This window comes from Galendromus occidentalis, unplaced genomic scaffold (genome assembly GCF_000255335.2).
Source record: "Galendromus occidentalis unplaced genomic scaffold, Mocc_1.1 scf7180000075612, whole genome shotgun sequence".
NCBI lineage: Eukaryota > Metazoa > Arthropoda > Arachnida > Mesostigmata > Phytoseiidae > Galendromus > Galendromus occidentalis.
Genome location: NW_003803602.1, coordinates 708,482 through 721,083, shown reverse-complemented (window position 1 = coordinate 721,083; position 12,602 = coordinate 708,482). Strand labels below are relative to the sequence as shown.

Here is a 12,602-nt window from a genome sequence, read left to right as displayed (position 1 = left end):
GCGAAGTGGCTCTATTTCTCTCTGAGCTCGAGCTCTATGATCGTGGACTCGGACCTCCTATCCTCGAGCTGCTCAACCGAAGCGAGCAACTCTAGAGAGGAAAACGACTCGTCGCGAGCAATCGAACAATTGGATATTGAAAATCCTATCGGATCACAGCGAAATTGAAACGCGGCTGTAATGCGGTCCGTGCGTTAGGTTCGGTACACATATTTCAGGCGTGTTTCCCGTTACAGAGTTGAAACCTGTGATATACAAGCGCGCAAAATGACCTCAAGGTAAGGAGATTCGACGGACTCAGATACAGGATCGGGAAAAAAGATTGAATCACCTCGCACACTATATTATTCCGGGGAACGGAGAACTGATGCCAGATCTTCTATCATACAGACTGGATCGACTGTTCGTCCTCTTGGACACCGGACAGTCTACCATGACCCGGAAAGCGGCCGCCAAACAGCTTGGCGAGCTCCAGAGAGTGCATCCTCACAAACTCAACTATCTCCTGAACAAGGTCTGTTCTTTAAAAAAGATGGATGGACAGTTTCCGACGGTCATTTTAGCCTGGGCCCGTTATGACTTGCTTTTCCGTCGAGAATAATCTGGATTATACCACGGGCATTTCGTTGCGACCATATGGACACTTTCATCGTAGGAACTTCTCTGCTCGACTATTGGTGGAATTTATTGGCGGGAGACGTCACAGCCCCACCGATCTGATTTCACCGGAATTTGGCGTTACAGGTCCACAAATATTTGCGGAGTGCGAACTGGGATACGCGAATCGCCGCCGCCGCTGCCGTGACTGCCATCATGGAGAACGTAGAGCCTTGGAGACCTGACGCGTCCGTGAAAAGAGAATCCGAGGTCAAGTCGGAACTTTGGAAGAATGAGCCTCGCTTGTCACTGGATAAATTCGATATCGAGCTGATCCTTCGGAATGGCAAACCCTTGGTCGGCTCAGAAGGCAAACAGTTCGAGAAGGTAGGCTCTACGCTGTAGAATCTTTGAATAGGGCCTCAATTCATCTTCCGCTCCAGAATCTCAAATCAAAATGGGAGATAGCGGAAGCTTAGGGCGTTGAAAGAGATAATTAAATATACACCGATTCGAATCCTCAGAGTTCGGACGGTCCGGAGGCGAATGGTGCGAATTCCGCAGATCTTGTCAGGCAGCGCAAAGCTCTCACAAAGAGATTAGGACTCGACGTTTGCGAGAAATTGGGTATGCCGTCGAAAAACTTGTTCAACGACACAGATCTTCAGACAGAACCTATGGAAACGGAAACTCCTGATCAAGAGCTCAAACAGGTGGGCCTAGAAGGGTCTCCACGTCTAATGATACCTTGGAAACATGCTCAATCGTGAACGCTCCGATCCTTATACCAGGATGAGTCTCTGGACGGCTCCACTTGGTTCCTTCATGGTCTGAATTTTTCCAGGACATAAATGTCTTAGTTCGGACCCTCTTGGGGAGCTCGGCATCCGCCGAAACGGGTCCAAAGCCGCGGAAAATTTTGAAGCGGGAGGCATCGTCTGAGGAGTCGAGCAGCTCTTCGACATCTACGTCGACTGAAAAGGTGTGGCCGAAATCTAATCAAAAATTCATCCGGTGTCCTGGTCCTGGTTATGGTTATAACTGATAACTGATCCTCGCTGATGTCTACACGTTTTCATTGTATACATGAGCGACCCTGGTTCAGGGGCGAGTTTCCTCAGCGGATCCTTCGGGTCTCATCCCCCCACTTCTCGGGAATTTGTTTGACCTCTTCATTACTTGTTTCGGGCGGGTGTGTTAATGCATTTGAATCTTTCAGTGGGACGAGTGGCCTCTGAGCTCCTTCTGCGAGATGCTCAAAGAAGACCTGTTCAGTTCTGTTTGGGAGCACCGACATGGCGCTGCGACCGCTCTGCGGGAAATCGTCAAATTGCACGGATCTGGTGCCGGAATCTGTAGAGGGTAAGCGAGCTCTGAAAACTCCAGCAGGATTCCGAGCAATCACTATTCCGCCGATCTATTTCTCTTTCCATCGATCAAGCGTGGGTGTCTTAAACTAAGTCGTCAGTTATACCTCATATTTTGCAGGATGACACAGTATGAAATGACGCAATCCAATCAGCAATATCTCGAGGACTTGGCTATTCGGCTTGTATGCGTGCTCGCTCTGGATAAGTTCGGAGATTATCTCTCAGACCAGGTACGCTTCTGCCTACATCACTAGTTCCCTACCAAACGAGTTCCCCACAGCTGACCAGTCCTCAGAGACCCAACTCAGTATATCCGTTGATTGAACACCCTCGTCCTCGAAATAACACCTTATTTCCCCCCAGGTTGTGGCGCCGGTCCGCGAAACGAGTGCGCAGACTCTGAGTTTCTGTCTAAGCGTGATGGATGCTAAACAGGTCGATGCGTTGCTCGGAGTCCTTTTGAAAATGGCTCAGACCAAAGATCAATGGGAGGCCAGGCACGGTGGATTATTGGGTGAGGATCATATTGCTAGTTTGCAACCCCAGAATACGACGGGAACGATGACGAAAGGCTCCGATCTGCGTCGTAGAAGATCGATTCGACTCCCTTCGTCGATGATCAATCCAGCCCCGTCCTTCCAGGCATAAAATACCTTCTAGCGATCAGCGGCGGTCGCAGCATCGAGAGGAGCAAATGGTTGCCGCTTGTGTTCCAGCCTCTGTTCGACAGTCTTCGAGACCATAATGACGACATTTCCGCGGTGGCTGCGGGAGCCTTCCTTCCGATCATTTCGGACCTCCCGAGAATTTTGCCACAACACATGGTGCCTCTGTCGGATCGGTTGTGGATGTGCCTAAAAGATATGGACGAGCTCTCCTCATCCACGCAATCGATTCTCAGTCTTTTATCTCAAGTATTACCGCATACGTGTTCGACGATGAAGGTCTCGCTCGAGAACATTCAGTTGCTGTGGCCGTTCTTGGAGCATCATTCGCGCAGTGTCCGAGTTTCGGTCTTGAACTCCCTGCGGACGATAGCATCCACCGAAGGAGAACAGAGGTAAGAGAGAGTACTTTCCGTTCACGCGACTCCGGCTTGCTTCATCGAGGAACTCGAATGCGATATCTGGCAGACCTAATTATATTTTCTCTCCCAGTGCTCTTCTCACCGATCAGATGTCGACAGCGCTGCGGACGCTCTTCCAACGGGCGCTCATCGAAACGGAGCCGGCAGTGGTCAAAGCTGTCGGAGAGGTTTGGGAAGCTATGTTGCAAGCATCGGAACTTGGCCAGTTGCTTTTCGCTGCATGTCCTCTCCTCAGCGGGTGGTTGTGCCTGGCGATGCATCCGGCCAAGCTGTCGATCGATCCCACGCTGATGCCTGTATGGCTGGAGAGCAAGAACTCCGTCGGGAAGGTACTCGAATCCCGGTCGATTTGGATCCTGCGGGGCACTGCCTTTCGACCTCATCTGTATCATCAATTCACCCGAAAGATCGTATTACAGAGGGCAGAGATCTACATCGCCGGCAAGGAGTCGCTCGCCGAATCGGCGAAAATCCGTCAACGTCTCGTACTCCAAGCCCGGATTACAGTTTGTCAGATGCTAGGGACTCTATCGTGTTTCGTGACGAAACCAGCGCCGGCAACTGAATACACGGAATCACCCTTGGATTGTTATTCGAGGCTTCTCATCTTCCACCTCTCTACGAAGAGCGCCCTCCAACGGACGGTATCAGCGTTAGTCTTAAGAGAGTGGATCATTCGGAAAAATGGGTACGTCCTCGGTCGAAGCCTTGTGAAAACACAGCTCTGGAATGACTCCATCTTTTATTCATTTGGGGACTTTCCAAGAAACGCGTCTTGAGGTCTTCGTTCTAATCCTCAGCTTCCCCAGCAATACCATGGAGGAGTGTCCCGTAGCTGTCTCCGATTGTGTTCTCCAATGCCTTCAAGAGCCAGTTCTCTACGATGAGGTGCCGTGAAATTTCATAGTCGAGTTTCTGTCGAGCAAGCCGAAAATCGGGTCGGGTGTGTTAGCAGAATTCTTATGGTCATTTTCAGATAGCGTCCGTTTTCACACGGCTGCAGCACGATTGTCGGGATCTCTTGGCTTTGATGCGACATTATGATCTACCGTTCGCGGAGAATGAGTTCTCCAACCTCCCGGTATTCACAGCAGATCAAGCGAGCAATCTGGCAGCGAAGGTGAGTTCCTCTCGGGATTTTCCTCTACTGAGGGCAGATACCGACGTTGCAATATAGATAATCCGGGCGAGGATGCGAACGAGTATGTCTCTGAAGGTTCTCCCGGACTTGATATCGAAATCAAAACTCAAAGCGAAGGCCCTAGAAAGCATCGAGGAGAAACGGAAGCTCGTTTTGAGCTCAACGAAACAGACCATCTCGGATCAGCAGAACCTCGGGACCATGTGAGTTGTTCTCCCGACATTCCTGCTGTTCTCGTTGAAAGAATTCACCGGATCGCTTTCGGTTGGGGCTCCAGTTCCATTCCGATGTCGTCACGGTTTCAGGACCCTCGGAGCTCTCGCTGCTCTTCTTGTCTGCCTGCCCGACAGACTCCCAGTGAAACTGAACCCGGTAATCAGACCTCTGATGGAATCACTCAAACGAGAAGTCCACGCACCTCTGCAGGAGCTATCGGCGAAGTCTCTCGCGTCTTTGCTGCGGCATGCGCTAAGCAGGTGGGAACTCTATTCAATTATAGACCGACACCCTCGATCGTACCCGCGACTCATTCCGCCTGCGGTCCCTTTCCAACCGAGCCTTTTCCCGCTGCAGGGAGCCGTGCCCAGTACCGAAAGTTCTGAAGAACCTAATAAATTACGCTTGTTGTGACCCCGACGAAACACCTGTCATTGGAGAAGGCTCCGACGTCATCGATGGAATACTCACGCTACACAAAATGAACAAGGTCCTTTCATCTCCACGACTGATGACTCAGAAGACGGACATTATGTTTGCGATCCGCTTCAGGCCACAGTGGAGCTGTACCCCATTAAATATACGATTATTCATTTCTCAGACGGCCGAACAGTCTCTGAACAAGCGACCACACTTCCGGCGAGGCCAGAGCGTTTCTACCCCGCCACCGACGACCCCGTCAACACCTTCGGCTCCCGAGGTGAGATGGGCAGAGAGTCAGAATCCCGAGCATCACCCGAAAACAGGGACCCTCTTGACTTAATCCTGAAAATTCTCGGAGGGAATTTTCACTCTTACCTATTCCAGTTCCCTCCGGTGCCCCAAGATGAAGACTCACGGAAACAGAAGCTCGCGCTCGAGACGCAACGACGCGGAGCTCAATTCGCTCTCACGGAGATCGCGAAGACTTTTGGACCGAACCTTTTCGACGAGTTGCCCTACCTTTGGGAGTCGATCATCAAGCCGATCGATCAATGGGCTGTCGAGAACGTTCCGGAGAATGCAGAGCAAGCCAAATCCATTATTGAAGCTCTGCAGACGCTCGAGATAATCTGTCCTGCCCTGAGTGGCGACTTGAGGGAGAAAGTGCAGGATCTCCTTCCGCGACTCGACAAGTGTAGTCAATATTCCTTGGCTGCGGTGCGTCATATGGCCGCCCGATGCGTGGCCAGTCTCGCCGATGCCAATCCAACGTGAGTTCTCTCGATTGACAGCTGATCATCAACTCAATGGAGTACGTTTGCGGTGAAATTCGTTGAAGCGTCGCGCTCTCTCTCGACAGACCAACGATGATTCATCTGACGAAGAACGCGCTGCAGAAATTGGGTGCTACCCAGAATGACACCTTGCGACAGGGAGCACTCGAGACGATATTCTGCGTAGTCGAACGCTTGCGAGAGCGCATCGTACCCTTCATTTCGTTCTTCATAGTGCCGATCCTCTCCGCGATGGCAGACCAGAATAACGATGTACGATTGCTCGCGACCCAGTGTTTCGCGAATCTGGTGCCCCTAATGCCCCTCGATACGGGCACAGGTCTGAACGCGATTGGAGACGAACAGCTCCGAGCGCAAGCAGATCAACAGCGACTTTTCATCGACCAGCTGCTGGACGCAAAGCATGCACAAGACTATAAAGTGAGTAGACCATGAAGCGCATCCTCGAACTGGCGCTATAGGAATTTCACTCGAAGCCGATATCTCACACAATAGAATCTCCCCCTTTGCGAAGGTCTCCACCGCTGTGAAAGCTGAACTCAGATCGTATCAACAAACGGGAATAAATTGGTTGGCTTTCTTGAATCAATACAATCTCCATGGAATCCTCTGTGACGACATGGGTCTCGGAAAGACCCTCCAGTCGATTTGTCTCCTTGCTTCGGATCATCAGAGACGTCAGGAAGACTTTCTCAAGTCGAAGAGTGTCGACTGTGCCCCCATGCCGTCGATCGTCGTCTGTCCGCCAACCTTGACAGGCCACTGGGTTTACGAAATCAAGAAATTCGTTCAGCTCAAACATCTAGATCCTCTGCATTACACGGGTGAGCATTCTCATCGAGCGGCATAGACGCTAAGAACGAGTCATCTGCCACCTATCGATCGAGTATACGTATGTCGGTCTTCGGAAGCATCACATAGTGACGCGTTTACTTTCCCAAAGGTCCACCGTTTGAACGTCAGAGACTACAAACATTGTACACCAAAAGACATCACAACAAGAGTCACAACGTGATCCTAATCGCCTCCTACGATCTCGTGCGGAACGACATCGATTTCTTCAGCGGAATCCGATGGAACTACGCGATTCTGGACGAGGGACATGTCATCAAAAACAACAAAACTAAAGTACGTCTTGGTATCCGTCATCTTCCCCGGAAACGGTCGATCGAATTTCCTGGTCCCGGAGTCGGACGAGACTATCCTTTAATCGAGTGGAGTTTCTTCAACAGCTCTCGAGAGCCATTAAGAAATTGAATGCGAAGCACAGACTCATCCTGTCAGGGACGCCGATCCAAAATAATGTGACAGAATTGTGGAATTTATTCGATTTCCTCATGCCGGGCTTCCTGGGTTCGGAGAAGTTTTTCACGGCTCGGTACGTCCTCACCTGACTTACCATCTCCTCGGACGTCCGATTCGATTTCAGCGACGACCTGGACTTATTGCCGAAGCCGATGTGCCCATGCACCCCAAGGCTTATAGCCTGATTCAGAACTTATCTTATTTTAAGCTACGCGAAACCGATCCTGGCTTCACGCGAGGGCAAAGCAAGTCCTAAGGAACAGGAACAGGGTGTTCTCGCCATGGAAGCGCTGCATAAGCAAGTCCTCCCGTTCGTCCTTCGGAGGACCAAAGAAGAGGTGCTCTCCGATCTACCACCGAAAATAATTCAAGACTATTATTGTGAACTGAGTCCACTGCAGGTTCGTCAGACCATCATAGACTACGCAGGATATACGGTGGATCCTATCTCGGCCAACCGGATAGCACAGGCAATCGAGTATAATGGCGATAATAATTGTCTTTCTCTATTCGCCTAGCTGCGACTTTACGAAGACTTCTCCAAGTCGAAAGCGAACACCGAGGTTGTCGAGGCTCTCCAAAAGCAGACTGGAACCGAAAACCGGAATCAACATGTTTTCCAAGCACTTCACTACCTTCGGAAGGTAATTCGCGAATTTCTTGCAAACAGGTCTCTTTGAAATTCTGACGCACTGTAGTTAGGGATCGGTGGGAAGAATCTGAGCTCTTATCGATTTCCCGTGTTTGAAGGTCTGCAATCATCCGAAACTAGCGCTGTCGCCGTCTCATCCGGAATACAGCGCCATTCTGAAGCAACTCCAAGAAGACAAAGTTTCTCTGAACGATATTTCGGTTTCTTCGAAACTTTTGGCCCTGAGACAGCTCCTCCAGGACTGTGGAATAGGAACCACCGAAGAAACGATTGTGAATACTCATCGCTGCCTCGTATTCTTCCAACTGAAGTCCATGCTCGATCTCGTCGAGAACGACCTTCTCAAGAAAAACATGCCTTCGGTATCTTACCTCCGACTCGATGGATCAGTTCCTGCTGGAGATCGTCAATCCCTAGTGCAAAAGTTCAACAACGATCCCTCCATCGACCTTCTGCTTCTGACTACACAGGTGAGTTTGGCGAATCTCGCTCGCACCATTAAGATCCACTCGATAAGAGATCCCGAGTGTCTGATAAAATTGTGGACGTAGTTTTGACGCGAGATCCAGAGGCCATTCGATTTCTTTGATCAGGTCGGTGGCTTGGGCATCAACTTGACTGGAGCCGACACGGTGATCTTCGTTGAGCACGACTGGAACCCCATGAAAGACCTGCAGGCCATGGATCGCGCTCACCGTATCGGTCAGAAGAAGGTCGTGAATGTGTACCGGCTCATCACGAGAAATACACTCGAAGAGAAAATAATGGGTCTCCAGAGGTGAGTTACAGGGAACATGAGCTCAAAAATCGCCTCCTCTAGATCAGTCACTCAAATCGACGCGCTGATACGCTGCGCTGACATTCTCTCACCCATGCAGATTCAAGATGTCCATCGCAAACACTGTGATCAATAACGAGAACAGCAGCCTCCAGAGCATGGGCACCGACAAACTGATCGATCTCTTCTCTGTGAGCAATGAGCAGCAGCCGTCGAGCAACGACCGTCCCAGCGGAGGCTCCGTGAAATGCTTGTTGGAGAACCTGCCCGATTTGTGGGATCCGAGTCAATACGAGTCGGAGTACGACTTGACATCATTCATGAAGAATCTTGTAAAGCAGTAGCGGGCGATCTGATGAGGGATGAGTTGTATGTCCCTTATTCCGTCCCGCTAGGATCATCCTCATTCTATATGCCATCGTCTTTTCTCCTAACGAATTTCCTCACGGAGATCAAGGGACATCATAGTCATAAAAAATACTTGAGGACAGCGAAAACTTTAGCTTGGCCGAAGAAATCCGACTTGTACCAAAAATTTTCATGGCTTAGAGTCTCGAATTGGGCTCTTCACCGGAGTTCTATTCCCTCTGTCGTGTCATTGTATATTTTCGAATCGAATTATCCAACCGCCAAGAGCCGGAGGGTGTCTCGGGCTCGGAGTGTCTGGCTCGGTCCGGAGTCCATCCCTGGGCCTTGCTGATGCGTCGTGAAAAAAGTTTTTGCCAATGTCGAGTATCAATTTTTGTCGGGGGGAGCGAAATATGCAGGGAACGTGCAGCGTTCCCTTCTGAGGATTGAGGCCTCGAGCGGATCAGCCCGGTCGGCCACATAAACCAAGTGATCTCAACAAACAATAATGCCAAGTAGTTGAGAGCTCAGGTTATCACAAATGAATAAAGACATAGTGAAACACCAAAATAGCTCCCTGCCTTAACTGGCCCCGTCGTGCTACTTTTTTTCAGATACCTCCTCGATGAATGGAAGGGACCTCTTTTCTCCGTGGGTGATGTTAAGATCTTTAATGTACAAACAGGCAACATTCCGGTTAAGGCGTTCAACAGATAATGTAGCAATACTGCACTAAACGACCCTCACTATGATGCGGGGGGCTTCTTTATACGCCGAAAGACTGCCGTATACTTCTCGCCATCGTTCCGGGTGACCTTCTTTCCCTCTTCGGAGCTATCGGATAGTTTCTCCACAACCGGATCGCTTTTCTGAAATGATCAAAGTATGGCTGGAATCACTCCCGTCACCGATGAACCCGTTCTGTCGGGACGTATCTTACAACTACTGCATACGTACGAGTTCGTCATCCGATATCCTCTCGAAAAGCGGATGTGCTGTTATGTGGGAAACCATCCACTCATTTAGGTCGGCCACGTCGGTTATGGTGTAGATGAGGCCTCCCTCGGCCAAAACATATGCGTATTCTCCCAGCAGCTGATGGCTGATGATGCGCCACTTGTGCTTCGTTTTCTTGAAATGGGGATCCGGGAAAAGGAAGAACATCTTCTTCAGCTGACCTTTCCGGAAGTAATTCGGCAAATACTTCATGGCGTTTGTGCGAATGCAGCAGATGTTGCCGTATCGGCCAGGATGAAGTTTCCGAAGAGCCTGCAGGGAGCAGCCGCTGTCATCGGGAATGATTCGACTCCCCATCCATCATGGTTTCGTAGAGGACTTGGCGTCTTACCTGAATGCGATCCATGACGTAGTCGGAGACTTTCACGCGAATTTCCATCCCCACCATGAAGGTTTCAGGGAACATGGGGGAAAGCTCGACTGGAAAGAACTTCAGTTAACTGAGATGGCGACTCGAGGCGATTAATCAATCATTTCTCGGAAAAAGTTCCCTCGTTCCTCTGCGCACCGCCAGGGAGTTCCGGCTGCTCTCCCCTTCGTCGCGATTCGAAATTTGGGAGAACTCACCGAGGAGGCCGCCGTAACCACAACCGATGTCTGCGAATTCGACTCTCGAAAGGTCCGAGAACCCCTCAAGGAGAGATGTCCAATCCATGTCATTCGGAGTGCACGGACTGGAAAAAAACTTCCCGGTGATGTTCAGCTTCGTGGAAACTCTGAAGATTCTGGGCAGGATTTCGGAGGACTCAAACGGATCCTTGCCAAACAAATTGTCTAAAATTCTGAACTTACTAGTCGAAACAGTGGTCGGCTATGGGATTCGAATGCGCTCTTTGTCGGTAGTATCGCTTCTGAGGGAGCTGAACTTCCGTTTCCATCTCGTCATCCCCTCCAGACTCACTGAGCTTCCTTTTCGAATCGGTTTCTGAATGCATTTCGGCCGGTGTTGATGACACCGCATCTGTTTCGCTCTTCTCGTGAAGCATTCGAACCTCGTGTGAATGTTTTGAATTTCGAGACCGTTCTCTGTTTACTCCTCTGTAGGCTCACCCTCGCCACTTACCGGCGAGGAGGGAATGTCGTCGCTGAACCGGCGGGCCGATCATCGGTGGAGTGGTACCACTCTCGCATCACAGGGACTGAATCGCGCGGACGAGAGCTCGATGTCCACCGGATGGCGAACTCATTCATTTGAGCTCTTGCGTCCCCTGGTCATGGTCCCTTATTATCCACCTTCTCTGATGATCGGCAGCGTAAAGTGAAAGGTCAACTCGCGATTTCCGTTCTTGATTTCCTCCCACTCTTCGGCATTATCCTGATGTATTGATTGATGAATACTTGCTTGTTAGGTCGTGTCCCGGTCCAGAAGTGTTGGGATAGGATTGCGACGACGGCTTGGATGTTATCTGGCCAGCTTCGGAGTCCCAGTCGACTGAAGAGTTGTTTCACTCAGAGATTCGAAGGGCGGCCTCCCGCCTCAGCATCGGAGACTTCCCCCACAGCTTCGCCGAATCCGATTTCGATGTCAATGTGATGAGAACATCTTTCCAGCGCGGAACGGAGGTCGCCGACTCGTAGATCATTCAGTAGTCGCCAATCGGACTTCCCCCAGGTTTCTGAGCTCTAGATCAGTAGTCCTCGATCCCGGTTCCTCGGAACCCTGAGCATACACGAGTGAGCGATCGCCCTGTCCAGAGAGAATCCTCATTCCATGGAGGCGATCCCATTTTGTGTGTTACACGAGACGATGCTCGACGCTTTCGCGGAGCGGGAAGACCAATAATGGAATTACCGCGGAACCCCCCAGGGGTTGCGCGCTCAGGAAAGTTAGACTCTCCCGCTCTAGAAAGATTATGCACACTTCGGTCGGTCAATCAGAGGGAGGACTCGGTGCTCCCCGAAGCATCGATGGCGTCGATTTCGCGAATTTGAATCAGAATAATTTTCATACCTATTCGACTCCAAGTGCATTCGAGTAGTTCCTCTCATTTTTCCAACCAGGTAGACGGTGCTGATGTAGAGCTCTTCGAAGGGGCGGTTCGAAGAGTCAAGATTCGTTGCCATTGCATTCCGAACTCCGTGCTCGATGTGCGCGGCGGTGATGTCCGCAGAGCATTACTCTCAGCGATCGCTCAGTGAGCTGCTGGGATCCGTGTCGGCTTACGAACGATCGAGTGCGACACACAAGGAGGACTATCGAGGAGGAATAGAAACAAAGCGGGACCTTATCGTGGTGCATTATTAATGACGCCCAATCATTCATCACACTAGGGAAACTGACACTACCTGCCACTGAGTGAGTTCCTTCTCGCAGGCTCACCAAACCTGATAATAATGTCGAGGAGAATATCACTCCGGCGCGTTGCGGAACCTGCCGAATGAGTTGGATCGGTCGTTCAGGAACCGGAGAGGCGCTCTTGCGATAAGCGGTTGCTCCAGATGGATTAGCGCGCAGAGATAGGCGGAAGGAGGACAAACAAAACATAGCCACCGGACTCGCCAACCGGATTTCGGCACCCGCACTTCGGAACCCTGCAGCGCGGGCTGAAGACACGTTATCGTCGGCGGTCGCATCATGGAGTGAGCCGAAGTCGTCACGAGACAACAATCCGGACTTCGCCCTCGCTCATATTCTAACCTCAGAGTGATGGCTCTATAAATATGCATTCCTGGTCAAGCTTTGCCCTAAGCCGGGATAATATCACGATGTGACATTCAACGTTAAGGGCGCTTAAGGCGGAAAATTGCCTGCTCCCGCGAGCTGGACCTTGTCGACCTTAAGTGAGCCGCTAATGAAGGGAGCCAGTGCCGCACCGATTTGCCAGCTGAGAGCAAAGACATAGTACATACGGCCTGCTTTCTTCCGTTGGATGG

The 12,602-nt window shown here is 50.8% G+C and overlaps 2 protein-coding genes across 2 annotated transcripts; one reads left to right on the top strand and one right to left on the bottom strand.

Moving 5' to 3' along the window:
- The first annotated feature begins 367 nt into the window (after positions 1 to 367).
- On the top strand, positions 368 to 9,026 carry Hel89B (histone acetyltransferase 1). Its single transcript, XM_029111851.1, has 26 exons — positions 368 to 514; positions 745 to 984; positions 1,122 to 1,310; positions 1,442 to 1,579; positions 1,817 to 1,959; positions 2,086 to 2,197; positions 2,331 to 2,481; positions 2,610 to 3,027; positions 3,125 to 3,383; positions 3,474 to 3,746; positions 3,835 to 3,942; positions 4,031 to 4,174; positions 4,271 to 4,398; positions 4,501 to 4,671; positions 4,769 to 4,901; positions 5,013 to 5,170; positions 5,221 to 5,604; positions 5,694 to 6,048; positions 6,143 to 6,452; positions 6,572 to 6,756; positions 6,861 to 7,006; positions 7,142 to 7,334; positions 7,452 to 7,577; positions 7,684 to 8,055; positions 8,179 to 8,363; positions 8,464 to 9,026. The coding sequence occupies exons 1-26, from the start codon at positions 368 to 370 to the stop codon at positions 8,705 to 8,707; spliced, it is 5,412 nt and encodes a 1,803-aa protein (XP_028967684.1). The 3' UTR covers positions 8,708 to 9,026.
- Positions 9,027 to 9,538: 512 nt separating this feature from the next.
- On the bottom strand, positions 9,539 to 10,756 carry LOC100902292 (tRNA (guanine-N(7)-)-methyltransferase). Its single transcript, XM_018640432.1, has 5 exons — positions 10,521 to 10,756; positions 10,296 to 10,402; positions 10,060 to 10,148; positions 9,665 to 9,980; positions 9,539 to 9,580 (listed from the first exon to the last, which is right to left on the bottom strand). The coding sequence occupies exons 1-5, from the start codon at positions 10,712 to 10,714 to the stop codon at positions 9,546 to 9,548; spliced, it is 741 nt and encodes a 246-aa protein (XP_018495948.1). The 5' UTR covers positions 10,715 to 10,756; the 3' UTR covers positions 9,539 to 9,545.
- Between the last annotated feature and the right edge of the window lie 1,846 nt (positions 10,757 to 12,602).